Source organism: Epinephelus moara, chromosome 8 (genome assembly GCF_006386435.1).
Source record: "Epinephelus moara isolate mb chromosome 8, YSFRI_EMoa_1.0, whole genome shotgun sequence".
NCBI classification, from domain to species: Eukaryota; Metazoa; Chordata; class Actinopteri; order Perciformes; family Serranidae; genus Epinephelus; species Epinephelus moara.
This window is the reverse complement of record NC_065513.1, coordinates 37,892,239-37,917,973: the sequence shown is the minus strand read 5'-3', so window position 1 is coordinate 37,917,973 and position 25,735 is coordinate 37,892,239. Positions and strand designations below refer to the sequence as shown.

General features: G+C 40.3%; 1 protein-coding gene across 3 annotated transcripts in view; it reads left to right on the top strand.

Annotated features, from left to right (window-relative positions):
• The window catches only part of LOC126394777 (metal transporter CNNM4-like), an 81,380-nt gene that overhangs the window by 47,100 nt on the left and 8,545 nt on the right, over positions 1-25,735 (top strand). Inside the window, exons 5-8 of one of the 3 annotated variants that reach the window (XM_050051822.1) lie at positions 7,688-7,784; positions 11,191-11,253; positions 16,651-16,707; positions 21,806-21,984. In XM_050051822.1, coding sequence (XP_049907779.1) covers positions 7,688-7,784; positions 11,191-11,253; positions 16,651-16,707; positions 21,806-21,984 — 396 coding nt within the window. The remainder of the gene's footprint in view (positions 1-7,687; positions 7,785-11,190; positions 11,254-16,650; positions 16,708-21,805; positions 21,985-25,735) is intronic. The other 2 variants (XM_050051823.1, XM_050051824.1) reach the window with 2 other exon arrangements.

The following is a 25,735-nucleotide window of genomic DNA, read 5'->3' as shown; positions in this document are numbered from 1 at the left end:
CATTTTACAGTTCTGATCTCCAGGCCTCATTTCAACACTTTAACAAGCTCCCTCACCTCACCCTCTTACTTCCCCAAAGGCTCTGCCGTAGTACTTTCACTGACAGTCCTGCTCCATCATGACTTCACCTTTCTGCCGTCTCTGACCTTCATTTGTTTTGTCACTGAAATAGAAACTCCTCAGACTCCTCAGTCTAGTTTTACTGATCACTCAGGGTCACACAGAGGGTTGTGTTTGAAAGTTGTTGGCGCAACATACATCACCGCCCTTATGCGCGTCAGTTTGATGGATAGAGTCTGTCAGCGGGTGCACAAAGTTTGAGCCCACGTTGTTTTATGAGTCATAATGCACTGACTTGAACTTTGGCCAAGACCCACCCACAGCGCAGGTCCTCGCACATGTCTGAGCAAAAACAAACAACCAGGAACTCACACTCCTGCTGAACTTTGAGTTAGAAATGTGTAAGAGATGGTGCTCTACTGTAATGATGTCAAAGTACCATGTCATGTGAGGTTTATCACCATCTTCACCATCAGTTTTCATAAAACCTGCGTGCTTGTATGTTTACTGGAGTTTCCTTGAGAAACTTGGTTTTAGATCAGTTTGAATTTAAAGGTGTCCTGATCATTGACCTTAAAGAGGGGTAGAGTTAGAGTTTTGACTTGTTGCATTCCCCTGCTTTTGATGGCTTATGATGCCTGAAACTTAAATTAAGTCCTGCAGCAAAGTTGATGCATTTGTGACCCCTCCTGGAACACTAGTGCAGACTGGCAGGGTAGGATCACAAGTTGCTAACGTTAGCTTACAGAGCACCACAAGTTGTCTGGCATGAGGCAGCGTTCTGTTTTATTAACGACTTGTTGCATTCACCCGTCTTTTGATAGTTCATGATACCTGAAATTTAACTCAAGTCCTGCAGCAAAGTTGATGCATTTGTTAACCCTCCTTGAACATCAGTGCAGGCTGGCAGGGTGGGAGCACGGTTTGCTAACGTTAGCTTACAGAGTACTGCAAGTTAGCTGGCATGAAGCAGCGTTCTTTTTTATTAATGACTTGTTGCATTCCCCCGCTTTTGATGACACAAGACACCTGAAACTTGAATTAAGTCCTGCCGCAAAGTTGATGCATTTGTTACCCCTCCTCGAATATCGGTGCAGACAGGATTAGAGCACAGGTTGCTAATGTTAGCCTACAGAGCACCGCTAGTTGCCCATTTTTACTAATGACTTGTTGCATTCCCCCATTTTGATGGCATATGACGCCCCATATTCAACTAAAGTCCTGCAGCAAAGCTGATGCATTTGTTACCCCTCTTCAGATATTGGCACAGATGGGGTAGGAGCACAAGTTGCTAACATTAGCCTACGGAGCACCGCTAGTTGCCTAGTAATAAAGCAGTGTTCTTTGACTTGTTGGATTGATTGATAACGTGAAACTTAAGCTGTAAACAAATCACCGGAGTCCATGCTTTTCTATCTCCATCAGATAAATGACAAATTGTGATAACCATTACTGCCATAGTTGCTTTTGTTAGCGTAAACCATCAATGATGATGATGATACTGATGACATATCAGCATCTCGAAGGGTTGTTTCATTTCATCTGTAAATAATATTCAACCATTATTCCTCTGTTGTGAGTGGCAGAGGGGCATTTGAAAACAAGGGGTAGGATTAGTATCTGTAAGGTTGTAGAAACTGTTCTACCCCACGCTATCTGACAGTACAGTGTGTATTCTCTGTGACTTCTTATTCCGCCAAGTTAAAATGTTTAAATGCTTTATGTGTCATTTTAACACACTCCCCCAAAATTTAGCCTGACATATTTAGTCTCGTTGGACGCTTTGTTATCTTTACTAGAATTAAAAATAAAGTTCTGTGGGTTTGAAAAATATGTCTGGCTGCACAGGGCGGGCTGCATTGACTGTCCTTCCGGCAGGTCAGTGATTTAAAACTCCTAATTATTTATGACATCAAATATTTATTTCTCAATATGCAACAGTCGAAATTAATGTGAGTTAATCTGCCTAATCAGGACTGTGTAGGTGTGTAAAATTAGTGAACAGTCACCTGCTCAGAAGTTTGTGACACTGCCTTTGTCCCAGCCTCACCCACTTCAAACCGGTGAGAAAACCAAGGACAGACACACAGTGTATCATGTGAAAATAACTATCACATTTACATATCTAGCACATAATTCTGTGTTCAGGTTGCTCATAGTGATAAGCTGAAGCTTTAAGGAGTTAAAATCCAGACTAATGAAACCCTTAACATTCATATGATGTCATTTGTATCGTAATGTACCAAAAAATTAGATGTTGAAATAATTAGATGACTCCCACAGGGTGTGATTAAGCATTTAGCTTAATTTAAGACACCTTTTAGACTTTATTTACTAGATTTGCCAAGTGCTGTACAGATAAATGATCACTATAATAGCGCATACTGGATTTCGCTGAGGAAGTTTGTGGGTGTTTTTCCATTTATCATAAACAGAAATTATAAAACCAGTGTTGTAACTGTTCAGCAAGTGTTTCTCAGCGCATTGTCGTCTGTAACCACCTGTCAGCTCCTTTGTTCATTGTCTTACATCATCACGTGTGTGACAGTCTGCCGTCCTGAAGTGTGACCTTTAGCACATAGGCTTTGACGCAGGGTTTATTGCAGATGTTGCGGACTGAGACTGAGGAGGCTGTGAAGAAAAATCCTCCTGCACACTCCACAGTTATTCCTCAGCTGAGACATAAGAAATAAGAATGATAAAAGCCTGAGAGCAGGGCTGGTTGTCTGAAATATACTGCAAGTGGTGGACCATGAGGACCCATCCATGGCCTCTATTTTGAATAAAAGCCCAATGTTGGTGCAGTATATTGTTCCAAGAGTTGGCAGGCTGTACTGTCAGTGCAGATCTGGGAAAACGGGTCTGACCGGAGCACCGGCAGGCTTTACACCTCTCACTCCTGTCCTCCGCCTCCCCTCTGTTTCTATTCTTTCTCTCCTCCCTCCCCCATGCCTCCCTTTTTAAATTAAACACAAGCCACGCAGCAGCATGGATGACTGCAAATCACCCAGAGTCAGCCCTCTGCATACTCGTGAGGCATGTACGAGTTTTTTGTGTATGTGCACGTGGTGCAGGCTGAAGAATTTGACCCTGGCCAACACTCGTATACACGCAGCGCTGACCATATGTTGAGAGGTGATTAGCATCTTTCCAAATCTGCTCATATACTTTAAGTGGAAGAAAGCTGGTGACAGAGCTGGGGGGGTTGAAAGTCACGCTGCTGTAACCTTGCATACTTGAGGGGGCAACTGCAGAGTAGATGCTGGATAAATGTAGGATTCAGAAAGAAACATCAGTGGGCCAAATGATCTGATAGATAAGTTTCCACCGCATCCTGGTGGTTGATTCTTTTTTATTTGTTTGTGTCTGTACCTTTGCAAAAAAGCAGATAGACCAGAGGAGGTTTTCAGTGAATATCTGCTCCTTTCCACAGCAAGTTGTCCTTGAACAAGGCATTTGACCTCTTATTACTCATCGGCCAAAGGTAGAACCCTGTGGTTGCACTGAGCGGGTGTGAATGTGTGTAACTGGATGAATTTGGATCAGTGCGTTGCGGCAAAGGCATTCACCTTTGCCTTAAGTTAACCTTTAAAAACTTAAGATAAGCAGTAAATATCTCCAAACATGTTGACAGACAGAAGGGTCGACACTGCACAAAACAGCTTCAGAATCAAACCATTTTATTTATTTTTTTTTATTATTATTTTTAATCAAAGCGTGTTAATGAAACACAAAGGAAAGCTCTTTCATGACAACTTTCGCTCTTATTTTGCTCCACTAGACACAACAGTATATACCACACATTTTTCAACAGGTTGCTGAAGTTAGCGAGGAAAGTGGCACGGTGGGGCAGTGGTTAGCATTGTTGCCTCATGGCTAGAGGGTTCCTGGTTTGAACCCTTCTGTGCAGTTTTCATGTTCTCCCTGTGTCAGCGTGGGTTTTCTCTGGGAACTGCGGTCCTAAATTGTCCGTAGGTGTGAATGTGAGTGTGAATGGTTGTCTGTCTCTATGTGTCAGTCCTGTGATAGTCTGGTGACCTGTCCAGGGTGAACCCCGCCTCTCACCCAATGTCAGCAGGGATAGGCTCCAGCACCCTCGCGACCTGTAACAGGTTTAGCAGTTACTAAAGTCCTGAAAGGCAATATATTTATTTCATTAAATTAATAACTTGTTCACACAAGATAAAGAAAATATATCAGCTTGCGGGACCTTAGGAGCTCTGTTCTACGTTTATTGAGCAAAGACAGCAAATATTTATTAGTTACAGTTTCTAAAATGTGGGGGTTTGCTCATTTTCCAGTTTTACATCACCATGAATTAAATATTTGTGGAGACGCTACGTTTGGCTCTGAGTATGTGTTGACATGTTGCATGAGTTTTGTTGACATTTTGTAGACCAAACAATTGATTGACAAGTTAAAAAAATACACTAAAATGACATTTTAGATGATGTTCATTATTTGCCGGGATGTTGGAGGGATGGTATCCGGCAAAAAAGAGATGCAAAACAGTCAGCCTCGTGCTTTAAATGCATCGTCAGCGTCAGAGTATCTTTCATGTAGATTAGGGTTCAGTTGTGATCAGTGTTGGCGGCGGCTGTGAAGCGTTTGCTGTTGAGCCGCGGGGAGATGTCGTGAGCTTAATTCAGCACAGCGTCTGTGATGGGAGCAGCCTACTTTGTAACTTCAGTGACAGATACACCACCACCACCACCCCCTCCTCTGTTACTCCCCCCACTGCAATATCCAAGCCAGGTTTCTAAATTGGCACACACCCTAAAATAGCACGAGGGGATGGTTATATCAGATCGTTTATGTTTGTAAATCTCTCTGTTGCACCAGGAGAAATGGACACAGAGCTTAGTAATGGTTGTCGGCTGGTTTTACATACAGATGATTAAAACGAGTACTTGCTTGTATACTTAAAAAAACTCTTAATTTCTCCTTTTAACTTAACTGCAAAATCCCTTAAATTTCATCACATGTATTCCCTGTGCTTGTTCCAACACTTTTATGATGCTGTATGGGTGAAATATTAACCTAACGTGATAGATTTTACGTCTGCACTGTTTCATCAAAGGGAAATATTCAAGATGTTTTGTGCATAATTTTTAGTTCGTATCCCTGCAGCCAGTTCTGACGTATTTGATATGTCTGGAAATGTTAAAATCCTGAATTTAACATCATGTTTAACAGGTTTAAGCATGCACGACGTGACTTTTTGCTCCACGATCAAGCTTCTGCAGAGGAATAACTCATGTTGAAATGTCTAAAATGAAATTCTAGCCTAGAATTAAAGATCTTAAATTTGCTTTTCTAATTCAGTCATCGCTGTTAGACACATCGAGCTCCGTGCACTCTCGTTTGTCCCTTTCCCTTTTGTTCCTCTTTTATTTTACCACCTGTTCTGCTTTCATCAGCCCTGTGTGTGTGTGTGTGTGTGTGTGTGGAGGGATAGATGGAGGGAAGGAGGGATGACAGTGTGGATTAACTGTGCTGTGTTGTTGCTGCAGTTCACACATTCCAGCGGGCCGATTCAGGCCAACTCACTGTACCAACACAGAGGCCTCCTTAACCCCCTTCTGTCCTCTCCTCTGTCCTCTCATCATCTCCCCCCTCCATCTCCCTCTATGACTCTAATATCTCCATCCCTCTGCTAGGTTATCTTTACAGAGAACATGTAGCAGCAGGTCCGCCTCCCTCGTCTCCTCATTTGCATCACATCATCCCTCAGGAGTCACATCTCTTTTGAAATGTGTGAATTCTGAGTGCTTAATTCTGTCTGATCGAGGTCAAAGTAAACATGTTTCCTCCCACAAATGATGCAGAGCCTCTCCGGAGAACAATCACTGATGCAGACTGTACGCCACCTTGTTTTGACCCATGATTGTAGCTCCCTCTAGAGGCCAAACTGTGTAACTCCACAAAAATTGAAAGTCAGGGTTACGAGGCAGTATCATTGTTTTTATGAGTAAGTAATCTTCCAGTCCAGTGTTTTCTGTGGGTCTGTTTACAGATGCTGCGGTTACTCAACGAATAGATCGACAGAAATTTAATCTGTAACTATTTCGATAATATTTTTTGTAATTTTTAAGCTAAATTTTTTGTTTCCAGATCTTGAAATATCAGGATTTTAATGCTTTTCTTTGTCATCAGGATAGTAAACCAAATATTTTGGGGTTTTGAACTGGTGGTCGGGCAAATTAAGACATTTGAAGACATCACTTTGGACTCATTTTTCACATTTTCTGACCTTTTGTCAACTATTTACTGACTCCGGACACGTTAATCTGCAGATTGACTGATAATGAAAATTGTTTGTTGCAGTTTTGTAAGATTCAAACCTCCAGATGTTTCAAGTTTAAAAGCGCTTTCAGTTTTTTTCCCACATTTAGATTTATTTTTGGCATTTCGGCTTTATTAGATAGGACAGTCTAGGTGTGAGGGGGTGAGACGGGGGATGGCATGCATGCTGCGGCGGCAAGGACATCGCCTTTGTATAAGGGACACCTGCTCTACCCACTAAGCCACTGGGTGCCCCATCCCTTCTTTATTATTGTTATTTTTCAGTATATTAAATATTTATCACCATCTCTCTCTCTCTCTGGGCTGCTGGTGTCGTATTATGTTACACTTGTCTAAAGATAGCTTTAATAAGAATCCTGCTGCAAAGCGAAAGCAATTTGTGGAAACACTGAGTGACCTTGAAGCCTTTTTAGACTTGATAGCAGTAAAGCTGCAGCCTTTCCCAGCCACAATCTGAATATGTGATGTCATGCTGATGCATAAATGCATACTGGAGTAGTACTAGTGCCATAAGTATTAGTAATAAGTGTGGTAAGGGTGCAGCAGTAGCTCAGTCCATAGGGAATTGGCTTGGATCGCCAGCTCAGGTCTCCTCACAGACCAAGCATGGAGCGTGGACTGGTAGCTGGAGAGGTACAGTACTAGTTCACCTCCTGGGCACTGCTGAGGCACCCCTGAGTGAGGCACCCAATGAAGTATGTCTTTTTGTTCTTTGTAATAATAACGTAAACTTAAATAATGAATTTCTCTCTCTGTCTCTGTTGCTCCTTCAATCTATTCCACTTTGAAGTTCGACTACTTCTGCAAACTATCAGCTCCAGAAACCTTTCAACAACTGTCACTTTATCCTGAAAGAAGAACACAATACAATAATGAATGTGTGTGCATGTGACTGTGAGAATGATGCTAAATGCTCCAAAAAAGTTTTGTTGTATAACACATAATGACAGTAAAGGATCTATTTATCTATCTACGAGACAGTCTGTGAAAAAACACATGTCCCCCCTTCCCTTCTTTTGCCTCAAATGGCATTGACTACAGTCAGCAACAGCCAATCAGAGTCTCTAACGCAGCTGTCAGTCATGTCAGTCGCTCCGTGAACTGCGGTCCTTGATAGAGTAACAGTTCAGAGGAAACAAGGACACTTTTCCGCTTTATTTGCAAGGCAAGAAAGATACGTTTTAAAGTCAATTTTAATTCAATTTTTTTCATCATTTTCAAGTTTTAGCTTGAACCCACCTGTAATAACTGAATGTTGTTCCTACTGTAAGAGTCGTAATGTGTCATATAACACCAGTGTTTGTTTCTGTTTGTTTTTCAGGGACGAGTGGAGGTGGAGGCCGGCAATGAGAACATGAAGTTTGAGACTGGACCTTTCTCGTTCTACGGTGTCATGGCGCTCAGTGCTCCCACACTGGGTGAGTCCGGAACCTCCATGTCTCCTCTCCTCTCCTCTCCTCTCCTCTCCTCTCCTCTCCTCTCCTCTCCTCTCCTCTCCTATTAATTATTAATGCACTTTTAATGAATCCACAAAGGTTAAATTTGTTTTTGCAGTGTAATGTCTCAGGTTTAAATGCCTCTGCTGCCACCTAGTGGCAAAATTTTAGAGTACAACAGCCTGTTCTGCTGACATAATGTTTATTTAGTTGAATTACAGTGACTTGAACATTAGTAGTGTCGTAACCATATTTTTTTTCATTGAGTATCAGTAATCCTGTGAATTCTAAGGAATAAATAACTGATGATAATGAAAGATACGAACTACAACTATGGATAATTTATGTTTCTTTACCTCCATTCACAGTGCATTACAACAGAGTGTCATTCATCAGCATGAGAGCACATGCTGATGTTTATGTGGCTGCTTCCTTTTTGCTTTTCCACAACAAAGCATCTTAGGTGTTTTTTGCAGGTGCTGCTGAGGGTCTGTTAAAACTAAAAATATGCTGCAACACATCATCTCTCTGCAGGACATTTTGTCACAGTCACTGAAACCACTGTGGTCATCACTCATCGATATATAATGCAGATGGACCAGCTGCAGATAAATCATTAACACCCATAGAGGGACAGTGGGGGGAAATACTGATGAGGCCAACTGCAGTGCAATATTTACAGATCTCACCAGTTTAAACAGCCCCATCTGGTGACTGGTGTGAAGGTGCTCACTGGACTTTATGTGTGTGTGTCTCACTAGTTAAATGTTTTAAATTCATGAGGAAGAAGAAATGTAAATGAGCCAGAGTCTGTCAGATGCTAAAAAGGCAACCTAGATGTTTATTTTTTAAACTTAAATTTTATCAGAATAGTTTCATGTGATCAGGGTATTCTTCTTTTAGAGAGTCCTGGCCTAAACCGCAGCACATTTCAACCAAATAGCCAGACAAATATTGACATTGTACATTACTGCAAACCACGGATATGTTACATTTTCATGTTATTATGCAGCAGATATGTTAAAACTTTATATTTCAGCAACACTGTGGTTAACGTGGTAAGGTGAGGCACAAAAAATGGTGAGGAAAAGATCATGTTTTGGCTGAAGATTCACAGATTTGGTGGCACAATCGCAGCTGTAAACTCAGTGATGTCTCTGTGGCAGGCCGCTAAAAACACCCACGTCAGTAAATCTTATACCGTTGTTTCCCTTTTAAATGGTGCCACATTTGTAAGGATCCCACATGCATTTGTGGGATGAGCAGCAGAGCTCAATATGTGGGTTGCGCCCTTGAAAAAATTGCCAAATCTTCTCTGCCAATGCCAAACAGCTTTGTTGCCACGTTTGACGCATCTCATTTTATGGACTGTTTGTAGGTGTGTTGGTTCTGCTTTTAATGCTCCAGAGGGTGAACAGTGAGGGGCCAGGGTGGGAGGGGCCCTTTATGATGCAGCAATGAGGCGTCTCACCCAAGCGTCACACCATCCACCATCCTCTTCACTTCCTGATGACAAAGTCAGCTTGTATACTGCGTCACTTTAGAAACATTGATGTTACACGTCTACAGAAATGTACAATGCCAAAACTTTTCTCTGGCGTACCACGTGGGTGTCATTTGGTCTGATGACTTTAATTAAGTGCCTGAAGTTTGAGACAGTGTAGGATGTTTTCCATGACACCATGTGTTGTGTTTTCATCTCGTAAACTTGTGGTAAACATGGAGCACCCGGTCCATGTAGCTTAAAATAAATGCAAGGATTTATTTCTGAATATAGCAGATATAATGTGCACACACACACACAGTTACACTTCTCTAACATGCCCTCCTTCTTTGGGTTGACCTTGATGACCTGCTCGTGAACATCTGTCAACAGATGTGAAGTCCCAGGAGGGAAATCTGCTCTTTGGACTGTGTGAAATAAAAACCAGAGCTTTTTGGTTTAATTTAGGAAGGTTTGATTTGAGTTTACTGATGGAGGCTCACATTGACCTTTGAACTCCTCCTCCTCTTGAGCGCTTTCTTTCTCTTACACACAAACTGTCACTCCTTTAAAATACAGAAAGTCACTCTTATCTTTCTCCTGTCTGCCAGTTTTCCTCTGTTTTGTTTCTGTTGTTCAAATTCAGCTTCTCCGTCTGTCTGTCTGTCATGTCTCTGCTTTTTCAAAATCTGCTCCTCCCTTTGCTTTCGTATGTCTGTCTGCTACTCGTTGGATCGATATATCGATTTAATGATGAATGCAAAGTGAAAACATCGATCCATATCGTCATTCTGAGGATAGGCTTTTTATTTTGAAAGTCTGTCACTGTCAAAGAGTGGCAGGCAGATGGCAAGCAGCCGAGAGACATATGATGAGGATAAGATAAAAATAAGGACCAACAGACAGAGCACATGGCGTATGTAAACAATAATGTTACGAGATAAAACACGACGTAACGTTACCCGCCTGGACGAGCGTCCCACTCTGCTAGCTTCTTGCTTTAGCAACATTAGCTGCTCTGTTTTAACAATGTTTGGCTGAAAAAATGTGCATGCAGGCTGAAATTCAAGCAAGCTGTTCTGTCTGGAGATACAGTGGCTTAAATCACCAGTGAGAAAGAAAAATAATAACGTTACATGGAATTTGTTGAGCTATGAGAAGAGGGAAATAAGTCTGTTATACTTTTGTTAAATGATCTTGTTGTTGATCTGTGTTTTATGGCTGTTTGGAGGAGTTTTAAAACAGATAGGAGAAAGATGATGGTTTGGGTTAAAATGAAAAGATTTCTTCCAGAAAGGTTAAAGGGATAGTGCACCCAAAAATGAAAATTCAGCCATTATCTACTCACCCATATGCCGAGGGAGGCTCAGGTGAAGTTTTAGAGATCCAAGGGGCGAGGGGATCTCCGCAAGTGATGTGAGGACTCTAAAACTTCACCTGAGCCTCCCTCGGCATATGGGTGGTCTGTAATAGAAGCATTTAAAGACACCATGAACACCTCACTTGACACACAGACCACCAGATGCTGATCCCAGAGTTGCTCTTTCCTTTCTTCCTATCCTGTTTTTCATCTCAACACTCAGCAGCTCTCTCTTCCAGGTGCTTCGGGCAGAGACAGGAATGTGGGATGTGCATAATTTTTTCATTTTCCGAGCTTCCAGCATCAGCCTCATTCACCCATTTCACCAAAAACGACTGTCACCTTCAAACAGTGTTTCTCTGATGTGTGATGTTCCTGTTTGAGATTGTCTCCATGTTTGTCGCATGTCCTCGCCCGGTCTGGACGCAGATCTGTCTCTCTGTCTCCCACTGTCTCACTCGCTCTCCCTCCTTCCCCTTCATCCCCCTCCCCCCTCTGTCCCATTGATCACCTCCTCCCTCCCTCCCTTCCTTCTCTCCTCTCAGTGGCTGCACCTCGTCCTCGTCACCTCTCCTTTAAGAGGTTTTCTCTGTTCTCTCGGTTGCCAGGTAAACTCCGGCATGTCTGGGTCCTTTAACACCAAGGACGGGTGGGGCTCGGGAGGAGGGTGGGTGGGGCTTGAGTGGGCGGGCAGGCCTGGCGCTTGATTCGCCAGGTTTAGCTATGAAATTTTTTGTTGTCATAGAGGGTGGATTAATGATCACTGAGGGCAGGTAGTTGCTCTTCGCTGCTCTGTATGGGCTGAAACAATGGATTATGGGTTGCACCTCTTTATGCTCCCCGATCAGTGATACTTTACCTCCTATGACATCACTGATTGCAGCCAATGGTGCAGCAGTTTCACCCCACACACAGCAGTGCAGCAGCAGTTTTCTCCCCCGTGTGATTCAATGTAGATTTACCCTTTAAAGACAGAGAAGAGTTACAAAATAACAGCTGCTTTTTGGGAAATAAGCTCTTTGTTCAACCAAACAAAAACCTACTTTACATCTAGTTTTACTGAGTCAACTTTAATTTGCATGAATTTTGCAGAGCAGGTGAGTGGGAGGCAGAGAGGAGGTGGTTGGTCAGTCTATTCTCAGCAAACACGTGTAGGTGGAGGTCAGCGTTCATGTTACTGTGCAGCGTGAATTAAGATTTACTTTGTCACGAAGAGGTTTGTCTGCTCGGACTCAAATTTCCATGTGTGTGTTGGCCAGCAGCTACAATTAAACTGCAGAGTAGAAACGCCAAAAATATGTCACCAGTGTTGCCATCACGTTGTGGTGACATGTAACTAAGTACATTTACTCAAGTACTGTACTTCAGTATAATTTTGAGGTGCATTAACTTCTAACCTCCACATTTCTGTGGACAAATAATGTACTTTTTACACCAAAATATTTATTTTACAGCTTTAATTACCTTGACAGTCAGTCAGTCAGTATAGCAGTTTATTTTGAACATATAAGTCGCAAATAAACAAAATAATCATACAGTAGTAGACAAACATAAAAAAAAAACAGGTTCCTAAAGAAAGCAAGAAAACTGAAAACAACATATAATTATTTGATTTAAACATCAAAAAAGCAGTTGGAGGAAGTACAAACTTATTTATTCCCAGCCATTCTCCATAAATTAATAATAGTCAATTATGTATCTCCTCATCAGAATAAAGCTGTACAATAATTAGTTCTTCTAGACCTTTTCTAATATATTAAATTATTACCAATAATATTTGTCTTACAGCAAGATATAAATAATAACAAGAACATTTCGAAAATAGAAATTCTTATATACACATACATACACAAAACTGATGGTAATAAATAAAAGAATAAATAAAGAGATGACATCATTCATACAAAATATAAATCAACTAATATATTAGAAGTGAAGCTACCCAGCAGTATATAAATTAAATTAAATTATTTCCACCTTTACAAGCTGCAACATTAAAATGACCACATTTAATGCACCACTAAATAAAATCAGGAATATAAAATGTTTTGTTCTGAAATGAAAATTACAATTTTAATGCAGGACTTTTACACTTGTAACTGAGTAAAAGTGTACAAGTAAAACATCTGAACGCATCTTCTACTGCTGTCATTACATACTTTGTCCAGAAGAGAGCGCTCACAAGTTTATCTTTCAACTGTAAAGAATGTTGCACTGAGTACTTACAGGGGCTGCAATGATTCGTTGATCAACTGATCAAACATTTAACTATTGTTTTAAACAGAAAAGCCTTAAATCGTCTGCTTTCAGCCTCTGAAATGTGAATATTAGCAGGTTCTCATTGTCTGCTATGATGGTAAACTACAATTTTTGGGTTTTGGACTGTTGATGGGACTAAAATAGAGATTTAAAGTTGACACCTCAGGCTCTGGGAACATATTGTGGACAGCTTTAACAATTTTTTTTGATGATATATAAACCAAACAATTATTTGAGAACACAGTTAGCACAAAATGAAAGTAATCCGCAGCCCTTGTACAAAGTATCTTGGTCATATTAATCTAAGGGTGCACTCACCAGCAATCATTTTACTTATTACATTTACGTGCTGTATGTGCACAACAGTTTACAACAGCATATTAGACTTCAGATCCTTGAAAATTGCAAGCTGCGACTTGTCTGCTGGTGTTTGAGCCATGGTAATGTCTGTAAAATCATATTAAAGATATGGACGAGGAAGGAGGGCACATTAGGGAAACAGTTGATTTTTATTATTGTAAGAAAGCCCATTAGAGTAATTTAATGACAGGAGAAAGAGATGAAGACATGATATGATTCTCTGGAAACTGGTTGATGAGACTCAGGGGTTCAAGAAAGAAGATTTTACTTTGTTGTTCTGAAATGGCAAATTAAGTCTGTATTTGAAGATGCAGGAACAGAAGAGCTGTGCAGGTACATGCCAACACTACAGTCAAAGCATTAGAGCTGCAGCTAACGATTATTTTTATTATTCTGCCCATCATGTTCTCAACGAATGGTTTTGTCAGTAAAATGTCAGAAAATGGTGAAAAACACTCCCAGAGTCCAAGGTGATATCTTAAAAGGTGTGTTTTGTCTGACTAACAGTCCAAAAATCCCAAACTCTTTAGTTTATTATCATGTATGACAAAGAAAAGCATCAAATTCTTACATTAAAGAAGCACGAAACCAGCAAATATTTGGCTTTTTTGCTTGAAAAAACCCCCACTAAAATCATTTTTCAATTATCAAAATAGTTGCCAAAAAAGTTTCTGTCGATCAGCTATTAGATTTATCGACTATCGTCGGTACAGATGTTCGTCCTAGATTATCTGGTAATGTGAGGTTTACAGATCCAGGCATAAACCTCCCGAACTGCTCAAAGACTACATCTGCTTCTCCATGAGATCACATGAGGTGGTTCGTTCATGCTCCCTCTGGCACAGTATCCTCAATAATATCCCGTAATGTGTTTACTCTTTAAATCTTGTTGTATGTTTATGTTTGATTTTAAAGAGAAGGACATTTGGGGAGTTTCTCTTTATATGTGCAATGCTACCTGATTTCAAAACTGGTTATGATTTTTAAACTCTGTAGTCTGAGCCTGGCTGAAGAAAGTTGACCAAAGAGCTTATCTAACAAAATGTCAGCACAGTTCTTAAACTGGCGGGGCACTTGGGGACAGGAAATGATCATATGGTACCTCTAAGACAAAACGGAGAGGGATAGGACAACATGAGACACCCAGATGGTCCTTGAAGCCCCTCGAGGGCGTTAAGCTGTCCGCTCTTTGCAGCATCGACTTCGGGTGCATCCTAATAGCTTCAGATGGTTTCCTCCCCTTTGTTTTACATCAGTATTTGGGTGGTATGAAGGAGAGATCGTGGAGCTATTGAGATGCAGCTTGGGTTATTTATTATTTTTGGTTAATGTTGTCCTATCCGTCGCTCTCATGGTGTACTATAAACTCTAGTTTTCAAGACTCAAAGTGAATTGATTGCTGACGTAGATTGTAGTTCTTTAGAGCACAACAAATAGTTTTTAGAAAGCCATATATTTCTCTTAACTTGATCACAAATGCCCAGTTCCAAATGTAATCCCAGTTCCTACTCAGTCTTATAATTATGGATGAAAATGTTTGTCTTTTCATTATAAGATGTGGCATTAGGGTAGGAGTGTTATTTGGAATTGGGTCCATCACTCGTCCACCTTGATTTTTTAAAACACTAACTCACTCTGCGATCACCAGGTCACAAGTAGAAGTTTGGTTGCTGTAAAACATTCACTGATTTCTTGACTACTGAAGATCCAGTAGGTAACTCCTCCATAGGTTTTAATACTAGACAGAGAACTTATAAACCATCAAATAAACATGTTTTTTTTAAAAAATGCGCATAAGGTTTTGGTATATTCCTCTCTGAGCTCAGTCCTGAGAGCACATGTTCTTAATCTTAATCGTCCGTCCACGTTTCGAAATAAAAACTGGAATCTGTTCTTATCACGTTCACATGGACGTGTATCTAAATATTTGTTAATATCAAACTTTTGGCTACGTCAGTTCGTGATGAGTAATGTGACAGAAGCTGAGAAAATGGAAATTCAAGAACGTCACGCTTTATTCACAAAGTAAACAGCTCTTCACTTTGTGATGTAAACGGCAAAATACACATTTAATAGCACAAATATTTAGATGTTATTCTGACAGGCTCATTAATCTTATTCAAGTTTCCCCAACAAAAACAGGACACTGTTAGTCGGTCTCAAGAGTGCAGAAGCTAAATAAGTATTGAGTCCTTTGCTTAGGAATAGTTGTGAAGTTGTAGGAAGGCTGTCGTTATGAAGTCAATGTTGGGGCTGGACCAAATCTGTGGAGAGGCCTCAGCACCCCCTCAGGAAAAAAATAAATAAATTGAAAACAAATTTTTTATTATATATTATATACCCATGTAGTCATGTCCTCGTCATCCTATGATATTATTCATCATGAACAAGTATATATATACAGTATACTATGCCTAACGCAATAAATAAAAGCTACTGTTACATAAATAATTGACTCTTCAGCACTCATATTACATTCTAGTTTTCCACATTTTAATGCATTTGAAAGTAATGAAATAGAGAGAAGGTATAGTGTTATAATTTAGTGTGCTCACAGCAGTTGAGCAACGAATTCTGCCAAAAGGTGTTGGCAGCGCTTTATAAACAATAATAATTGCATAGCATGGCAGTAACAGTCATTTACCATCCCTGTTATTCAGCGGTTAATCTCGTCCTCAGCTCAGAAAATTCTTCTTCTTTGTGTTAGCTGCTAACTGCTATCCGCTGCTTTTTAAGTCTCCCGTGTTGGATCATATGCATAACATGTCAAAACAGCACACCCGCGCTGCACACAATCCCGTCTTGCCGGTCGTTCTATTTATATTGACTTCATTTCGGCGCTGTTACTACCTTATATGCTGTCTTAAAGATGAGACAACTCTGTCCCCCGGTTCTGCGATTGTACCTTTAACACAGAACGGTGAGGTGGAATAACTACGTGATATTCCCGCCTTGAAGAGGCAGTGTAAAAGGGCTTTGGACAAACTGAAAACACTAGAACTGGTAGTTAATTATTACGATTAAATTTGCTTATAATTGTTTTGGACAATGGTTTCCTGTCGTAGCACACCAAAAAAAAAAAAAAAATGTAATTATATTTTTTTAATCAGTATATTAAGGGGGACATTTTGACCACATGTGAATATTTGGGAGGGATGTGTTCCCCTCAATATGTGTTATAATTACTGCTTTAAGTTGCAGATGTAAATAAAGAGAAGTTGCCTACTGGATCTTAACAAGTAATATCTTAAATATATCAACATAATAAATACTGCCTCATGACTGAGTGAAATCTAACCACTAACTAGAACATTAGCCGTAGATATCCAGGATTAACTAGCTAGCTAGCTTAATTTCCTGAAAGCTAACGCAGTTGACGTGTCCAGGTAAAACAGTTTCCTATGACTCACTGAGGCCCCCTGCTGGAAGACTCACACCTACTGGTAATAATACACAGCAGCTGGTAAAAAGCATGAGTGTGAAGTGTGTGTGTATGTGTGTGACAAGTTGGAGAGTACGGTTTTGTTTTGATGAAACGAGCATGCTAAAATACAAGCTCAACAGTCAGCTGGGTGGAACACATGGCTGTTAGTCATTGTAGTTTCAGTCTGACCGAGCAGAGGTGGAAAAAAGGAGGTATTTTCTGTTAATATTTTTTACTATTATCAGGAAACTGTTAATAATGATGACTCAGAGTTTTACAGTAAAAGACTGTTGTCATTTGTTGTGATTTCACTGAATTGAGTGTTTTCTCTGGGACGTTGTCCTCCTTTAAAGCTGCAGTTGGTAACAATTATGAAAATAACTATTTGTCATATTTGCCTCGCTAGAGTTATAAGAGACTAGGGGGGGTGTCATGTCATCTTGTTCACCATAATACCAGTAAAATTCATATTGTGATGCTCACAATATTTCGACTTGTTGACATTGACATCATACTGTTACCCACGGCAACAACTAGCATGGCTGAAAGCGAAGTTACTATCAACTCTGCGGTGGTTCCAAAAACAGGAGCAGCTTCAGTAGTGTGGAATAAACTGTGGCGTTCCGAATGTTTTATGAACAGCCCCGGACTTCTCAGACTCTTTTAGTGACTGACCGCTCAGAGGGAACTCATTCAGCGGCTCCTCTGGCAGCAGCACAGCGTCTCTCCCTTTCCTCTCTCGCCGTGTGCACACGGGAGTTAGTGTTGTTTTGTCATAAACTTTGGTAATGTAAACTTACGTGACACTCAGGGCTCGACAAAAAACTCCATATTTGTGAATGTGTGATAGTTGTGGTATCATAACAGCCTGTCACAGGTTACAGCGTGATGATTAGAGGAGAAATGGCAGAGCATAAAGGTCCAGGTGGAAAAAAACCCAACTCAATCATTTAGGATTTTACTAAAAGAAGGAAATCACCTGTTGATTTATATAAATAGATCCCAGGGGACATTTTTTGTATTTGGGAGCTGTTGAAATGTGTAATTTGTGATAGATTTTATTTTGTTGAGCTATTAATATTGTATACAGAATCTGAATCTCACTCTGAGTTACTGTTGTTGTTCACAAACTAAAGAAATGAGAGATAATTTGAGTTTCTACTGAATATTTGACGGAAAACTGTAAAACTATATCACTTATTTTGTTGCAATTCTATTTTCTTAAGTTAATTATATATATATATATATATATATATATATAAATATATATATATACAATTTTTTTTTGTTTTTTTTTTGTTTTTTACTAATTTGTCATATCATCAAGAATATCAAAAAAATACCCTGAAATATTGTGATATTATTTGAGGGCCATATCGCCCATCCCTATATGAGACGAGAAAAAATCATTCCCCTCCTTCTCATCTCAGTGCCTCAAATGGCACTAGGGTACGTCCACACATACACCACTATTAGCCTCCTGTTCACTTCCATTCAGTGCAAGTGAAGGTGTGAATAATTTGCATCTTCGCATCGCATGGAGTTCAATTTTGGTGAACTTTGACTGGCGAGGTCGCAGCCTCAACCAGTCGCAAAGGAGTATGTGTGGAGGAGACTAGATTGTTGCCATGTTTAACCAGCTGATATGGTATCGCCATGAAGTACAAACTGCCCCCACTGTTGCCAACTCCTCAGTAAGAAAAGTAGCTATTGGCTGTCCTAAAAGTCGCTAGAAGTCGCTAAATGACGTCATCGTCTAATTTGCATAATTGTCCATATGCATGTAATTTTAATGGCTGCTGTAGGAGAGAGGAATAACGTCGTGGGAGAGACAAAAACTGAGTAAAAAAACACCCTGAATATGTTTAGAACTACAATGAACCTTCTTTTCAGTGATTTATATTAGACAAAGAAAATTTTACATTTACATCCCGCCCTGACTGTAAACCAGGTCGGGATCAGCCAGCGGCGGTTCCGCGCATGCGCGATTCACTTGCAGTCTGGACGTGGAGGGGTTAACATCTCCTGCTCTGACTGCTGCTGGGAGGGAGGACTGGGCCGTCTGTGAGTGCTTTGGGGCGAGAGAGGAGCCCACGGCAGCATCCGCTGCTCGTTGAGAAGAATAAGAATGATACGTGCTCTCACAACAGAGTCTCCAGAAGTCTTCAATAACATCAGAAAAAGTCGCTAGATTTGTCGCTAGTCGCTTTTTTGAAAAAGAGTCGCTAGAGGGGTCTGAAAAGTCGCTAAATATAGCGACAAAGTTGCTAAGTTGGCAACACTGACTGCCCCCCATGGGAGATTCGGCCTGGTTGCTGAGAGTCAGGAGACAGACTCTCTCATTTTACAGCTAAACAGTACACTAAAACATGTTTATGAAAACATTTGAGGTGAGAAATGGGTAAAGCAGTAAAAAAAAAATCTTGATTCATATGTGATCAGTGCTGCCTAGTTTGACAGTGTGACCTCAGTTTACGAGCAGTGATTGACACAATTGACGGCTGCGTTAGAGACTCTCGACTGATTGGTTTAGAAGTAGTTCAAGACAATACTTCTTCGTGAATATAGTGACGGTTTCAGCCAATATGACAAAGTTATTTTTTGTAAAAGTTATCAACTGTGGCTTTAAACCACCCAAAATGGAAAAATTGTTCACATTTGACCCTTTAACACCCGGCCCTGTAGAGACAACATATATTTACACACTGAAACAATCAGCCAATTAATCTATTGAAACACTTTTCAGGTAACAATTGCAAAAATCTGCCGTTACTGGCTTCTTAAATGGAAGTATTTTTACAGTTTTTATATTTTATATCACAGAAAGTTGATTTTTGGGGGGTATTGGACATTGGACATTTTATAGACCAGGTAATTAATTAATAAATCAAGAAAATAACTGGCAGAATAATCAATAATGATAAAAGAAAATGCAGTGCCTTGTTCTTGGATCATTTAAACCAGTGTTTTTCAAATGGGGGTACGGATACCTCAAAGGGTACTTTAGAGTACTGCATAATTCCTAAAATAATTACACTGTAAAATGTTCACTAAAAATGTAAATGTAATCGAGTTCATGTTTACACTTGTTATCTATGTGTTTCTACCAAAAATAGTTTGTGCTGGTCAGAGAGTAGTCTGCTAGAAATAGTGTTTCAGAGGGGGTACGTTACTGAGAACAAGTTTGAGTACCACTGATTTAAACAGCTGGGTTTTTGATTAGATATGACCAGAAAGCCATAATTACATTTATTGTATGTTTTTATTTCTTGTAACATTTCATAGAACGTCATACTGGTGAACTGGTTTTGACTCCCCTCTTTGATCACCTGCAACTGTGGGTCATGGACCAAATAAATTAAGCTGCCTTGCCCGAACGCGGTTTAAATAAGTTTACTTTTTAGGGATGTTAGTATTTATGATAATAACACTTCCCTTTAACCCCATATTTAGAATTTATAAACACTGTTTGAACATTCAAAAATAATCGATAAGACACTGTAGTGCAGCTGTCAGTATGTGTAAGGACATTTTCAGGTGTTTATGAATGTATTCTTCAACTAATAGGACTTTTTTTATTATCGGTTTCTATACCAGCCCTCAGGAGGAGTTGTAGTTGTTGAAAAATACATTAATAAACACTTATATCTGCTTACAGGTCCATTATAGTGTGTTATAAACCATTTATTAAATGTTTATGTACTTCTTACATATGCTTTTATTGTACAGGAAACCTCTGCATAGTGCTATAGCAGAGCTGAACTCCTCCTTTTACATGTTACCAATCTCGTCCTAACCTGAATAAAATGAATTGCGTTTGAGTGATTACAGTATTTAATCCATTTAATTTCCACCTCTGTTATTAAAGGTTCAGCGTGTCAGATTTAGGGGTTTAGTGGCATCTGTCAGTGAGGATTGCAGATTGCAACCAGCTGAAACTTCTCCTGCTGAGGGTTTCATTGGTGTTCATTGTTCAGGAGGATTTTACCAGGAACCAAATTATCTGTCGAGGTCTCTTCCTCTCCAAAACAAATGGACACTGTGATTTAAACGGGTGAAACACTGAATGAAGCAGTGTCATGTTAGAAAGCAGTGTGCGGCCTGTCTGCTATGAGCACCTGCTAATGTAATGCTCACCTTTTTTATGGTCCAGACGTTCAGGAGACTTTAACTGGGAGCCAAATTATCCGCAGAGGTCTCTCCCACTTTAAAATCAACAGACCTGGTGATTCAAGCTGATTAAAACCCTGAAAAAAGCAGTTTCACATAGAAAAATCTATCGAGAGCCAGTGTTTGGTTTGTCCGTTCTGGGCTACTGTAGAAACATGGCGATCTTCATAGATGAGGACCTGCTTCCTATGTTGATATAAACAGCTCATTCTAAGATAACGAAAACACACCATTTATATTTTCAGGTGATTAAAGAACACTAAAGAAAACATACTTATTATTTTATATTCTGTTTCTGCCAATATGTCCCCCTAAATCCTACACACTGTACCTTTAAGCTGTTTGTTAGTTTGCATCCTGCACCACCCAGCTTTCAAAGAATACAACTTCAATGTGCTGGATGTGAGTAGATGACAAATTTGGTTGATATGAGGCATCTTTGAGTCACATCTTGTTATGCTGTTGGAAAGTTTTGTGTGTCACCGCCCTTGGGTGTGAGACAGACACCAGTTTGCAGCTGTGATAGTGAAACAAAGGGTATGTAGTAGAGATGAGTGTGTGTGAATAACTTAACATTAACCTCTGTTTTTTTTAGCCCCTTCTGTCTCTGTTGCTCTCACGGATCTAATTTGTTTAGATGCTATTTTGTGCATTCATTACACTGTGTCACACTAATTAGTCATTCATATCATTGACGTTAACCTGCATTTGAACACTGCATCTTGTGCTGTCGAGGTCCTCCATTGATCTGCATCATAGAGTCCTTATTTCATCAATGGCTTTGAAGCAGTTGTAGAAAGCTGCTTTCTGTAGTGACAAACAATTGACTGTTTGATGTATGTATGTATGTATGTATGTATGTATGCAGGATGGCCTGATAGATTCTGTCTGTTCGCTCTGTTTTAGACGCTGTTAATAACCGTTTTCCTTTGTGTGTGTGTGTGCAGAGTTTCGTTCGCCGTCCCACCTCAGCGGGTTGAACCGTACTGCCTCTCTGAGCGGAGCTGACCGGTCGGAGTCGCTCTCCGTCAGTGGCAGCAACAGCCAGCTCAACAACAGCATCCCCTCGCAGCAGTACACACCCGACTTCTACGTCCGAGCTCTCAGCGACTTGCAGTTTGTCAAGGTTAGTTATAAATTCAGTCTAGTGGGAGTGGGAGTAAGTGAGTGGAAACCAGTCATACCATAGCGTCGTATGGTATTGTATGAGTATTTATACCACAGCCTTGTTTATTTATTTATGGTTACCAAATCAGTCTTCTTTCAGCATTGGCAGTATAAAAACAAAATCGGGGAGTGCAGCAAAATGCCGCCTACCTACTTTTGTTTATACGGAATGCACCTTTTTTTTTTTTTGCTTTGCGTTTGTTTGCGTTTCCCCTCTTGCTACTAGCTGCTCACTAATTCCTGCTATCAGCTGTTTCCTGTTTATCCACTGCCAGTGGCTCGCACGTGCGGTGTCATCAACAGCTCCTCCCACAAGTCTTCAACAGCCCCTCCCGTTGCGGAAGGCCGCCTCGGTCTGTTTAAACTAAAAGGGTTCCGCCAATATGTCTACCCTACGAGAAGAAATTGGGCACCTCGGATCCACTCGCCAATCCGGCTCTTTGCGTCTAAACGCTCGCAGCTTGCCGGCAAAACGGCCCAACATTCGCCGAAAATCTGGCAGTGTAAAAGGGGCGACTGACTGCATATAAAGATGGACTACGTGTCTCCACTTCCTCCAGCCGTACAAACATAAGCCAAAACATCCTAGATATGGCAGCTAGCTACCATCTTATGCTGGTGACGTCATTTGGAGCCAGAGTCTACACAGTAGCAATCTCAGTGATATCAAGTTTCGCCGTCCAACCAATCGTGAGCAGCGCCAGTGATCACAAGCTCTCTGATTGGCACACACAGCTGTCAATCATGACATCAAACCCCCTTTTTATAGCATGAACAACCATGGTTATAACCAAAATGATCTGAAAAATGAACACTTGAACAAACATCAGCATAACAACTACCCAAAATTTGGGTCTCCAACAGAAGGTCCGTGACCTCCAAGGGGTCCTCAGAGATACTGCAGGGGGGCCGCCATAACTTTCATTTAAGATATAAGATATATAAAATATGTCTGAAAATACACATCAACATGAATCCAACACTCTATTAGCAAAAATAAAATGGCCTAATTAAAAAAAAACAACAACAAACATTTAATTTACAGTTTTAAACATTAATGATTTTGATTTGATTTATTTATTTTGAATATTTAAAAAGAATAAATTTGTAGAGACAAAACCCCTACAAAACAGAGACAAACAATAACAACTTTACTTTACACCACTGCACTTCTTAATACCTGATAACCAATATTACTTTGTGTATAAAACAAATTAGAAAACTGAGATTTCCGACAACATCATCACCCTGAGTGTGTTTAACATTCCCTCTAATTCTTACTGTACCTTGTGAAGAAACCGTCTTTGTACCTCTTTGTAAACTGTCTGATATCTTTACTTTGTTTTCTTCATCCAGTGTGTTCCACAAAATAATAGCCTGTTGCCAAAGAATCCTTTTGCTGTCATGTGAGCCAGCTTAAGGTACATCATTTGTGCTCTGGTATCTGATCAAAATGGATATGATTCAAAGTAAAGTGATACTCTGGATCAAGTCCCGGGAAATTTTCCTGCTCTCTAAACACTCTGCCTTATCTGTCGTAGCATTCTTTTCTCCAGCACCTGTCATGATAAAATCCGTGTTTACCAGCAGCAAATTCGAGGCAGGCGGAGATGTGAGCTGGGAAATGGGTTTTCTCTGCTTGCTCAATAGCACAAACTGTTTTCATTTCAGCATGAAGTTAGGACCTGCTTTACATAAACATACAGACATTTAAATGCTGTTGAATGAAGCAATAGAACTTAGCAAAGACAAATTAAAAATCTAGATGCACAGACGTCCATTAACCTGCAAAAATAAATAAATCAGTGCTTACTGGTTTGAAGTGTGTTACAGTGTAGTGTATTTTTTTCCAGGGATAGATTGTTTTCATTCAGAGAATTTCCTCTCTTCGTTTATTTGCAGTGAGTTAGGAAAGAAGATGAATATAACACATCTGTCTGTTCAGTATATAGCTTCTTATTTACTGTACAGACGTAAGAGTGATATCAGTGTAGTCTAATCTCTATAAACCGATATCTGCATGTGTATGTATGCAGAGTCTGTGAGCGATAGGACAAGATTTTGATATTGTAAGTGTTCTAGTTTCTGTTTGTCGTCCAACTAGTGTTGACCAGTCATGTTTGAGCAGCAAGTAAACAGTGTGTATGGAGAGCTGAAAAGGCAAAACACAATTGCAGCCAGTTTCTCCAGGTTAGGTTGCCTTCAGTGTTCATCATTCGGGAGGTTTTTAGCAGGAGCCAAATTATCCACAGAGGTCTCTTCCTCTCCAAAACAAACGAACCAGGTGATTAAACTTGTAAAAACACTGAATAAAGCAGTTTCATGGTAAAAATCAATGTTTCTCCTACGCTGTTCAACTCGTTGGGAAGAGGCTGCTAGCCCAGGTCCTTTTAATCTGTGTTCACCTTTTTTCACTGATAACTAAAGATACAGACGTTCAGGTGGTTTTAAGTGGGATCTGAGTTATCCGCAGAGGTCTATTCCTCTCCAAAACAAATGGACTAGGTGATTAAAACTGTTAAAAACACTGAATAAAGCAGTTTCATGCAGGGGCTGGAGCCGAGCTGCTGCTAATGTTAGCTTAGCTTGTTCTCTGATAACTTACAATCCAGATGTTCAGGAGGTTTTTAGTGGGGGCTGAATTATCTGCAGAGGTCTCCTCATCTCCAAAACAAATGGACTAGGCGATTAAAACTGTTAAAAACACTGAATAAAGCAGTTTCACGCAGGGGCTGGAGCCGAGCTGCTGCTAACGTTAGCTTAGCTTGTTTCTCTGATAACTTACAATCCAAACGTTCAGGACGTTTTTAGTGGAAGCTGAATTATCCGCAGAGGTCTCCTCATCTCCAAAACAAATGGACTAGGTGATTAAAACTGTTAAAAACACTGAGTAAAGCAGTTCACGAAACAAATTAGAGTTTCTCTGACGTTGTTTGGCACTGCAGGGGCTGGAGTGGAGCTGCTGCTAACGTTAGCTTAGCTTGTTTCTCTGATAACTTAAGATTCAGACGTCTGCTGACTAAAATTCTTCATTCGGTTAAAATATATAGTTAAAAATGACCATAAAATGTGGCTTAAAACTGGATAAAGAGTCAATTTATGACAGCTTCTGGCACACAACGCAAAGAGGATATGACACTGCTGTCAGATGACGGAGACCGAATGACACGGACGAGTCCCTGATTAAAATTAGAGATTTTTCGGGGTTTGAAAATAGTTGGAAATGTTTGGGATAATGTAAGTACGCAACACAGCAAGATATATGACATTGGTCTGGTTGTTTTTAGTCATTTTAATGTGGAAAATTTACATAATGTATCTTTAAACTTATCTGCATTCAAATAGAGTGTGCCAGGGCTAACGTCAAAACCCGGATCGTGCTGGTTCCCAGAAGAGAAAGTGAATGTGATTTTTGCATTGCGTTTTGGATTATGTCAGAAAATAAGCTCTGTGGCTAACTCAAGTTTATGATACTTACAGGTTTTGTTCAGCGAGATAATCTTCACATATGAACACCTTTCAGGCGAGCGGCTGAGGAAGGGGGCGGAGTTAAGATTGTCCCTCGCTGCGGGGAGAGAGGTCCCTCTCCTCGCTCCACACTTCGACTTATTTTCATTGTGCCGATGGTGGCTTGGAAAACCGCCCCTAACTGTGTCACATGGGCAGAAGGGAAGGCGGCCGGTTCTATTTCTCCCTCTCTGGGAGCCTGG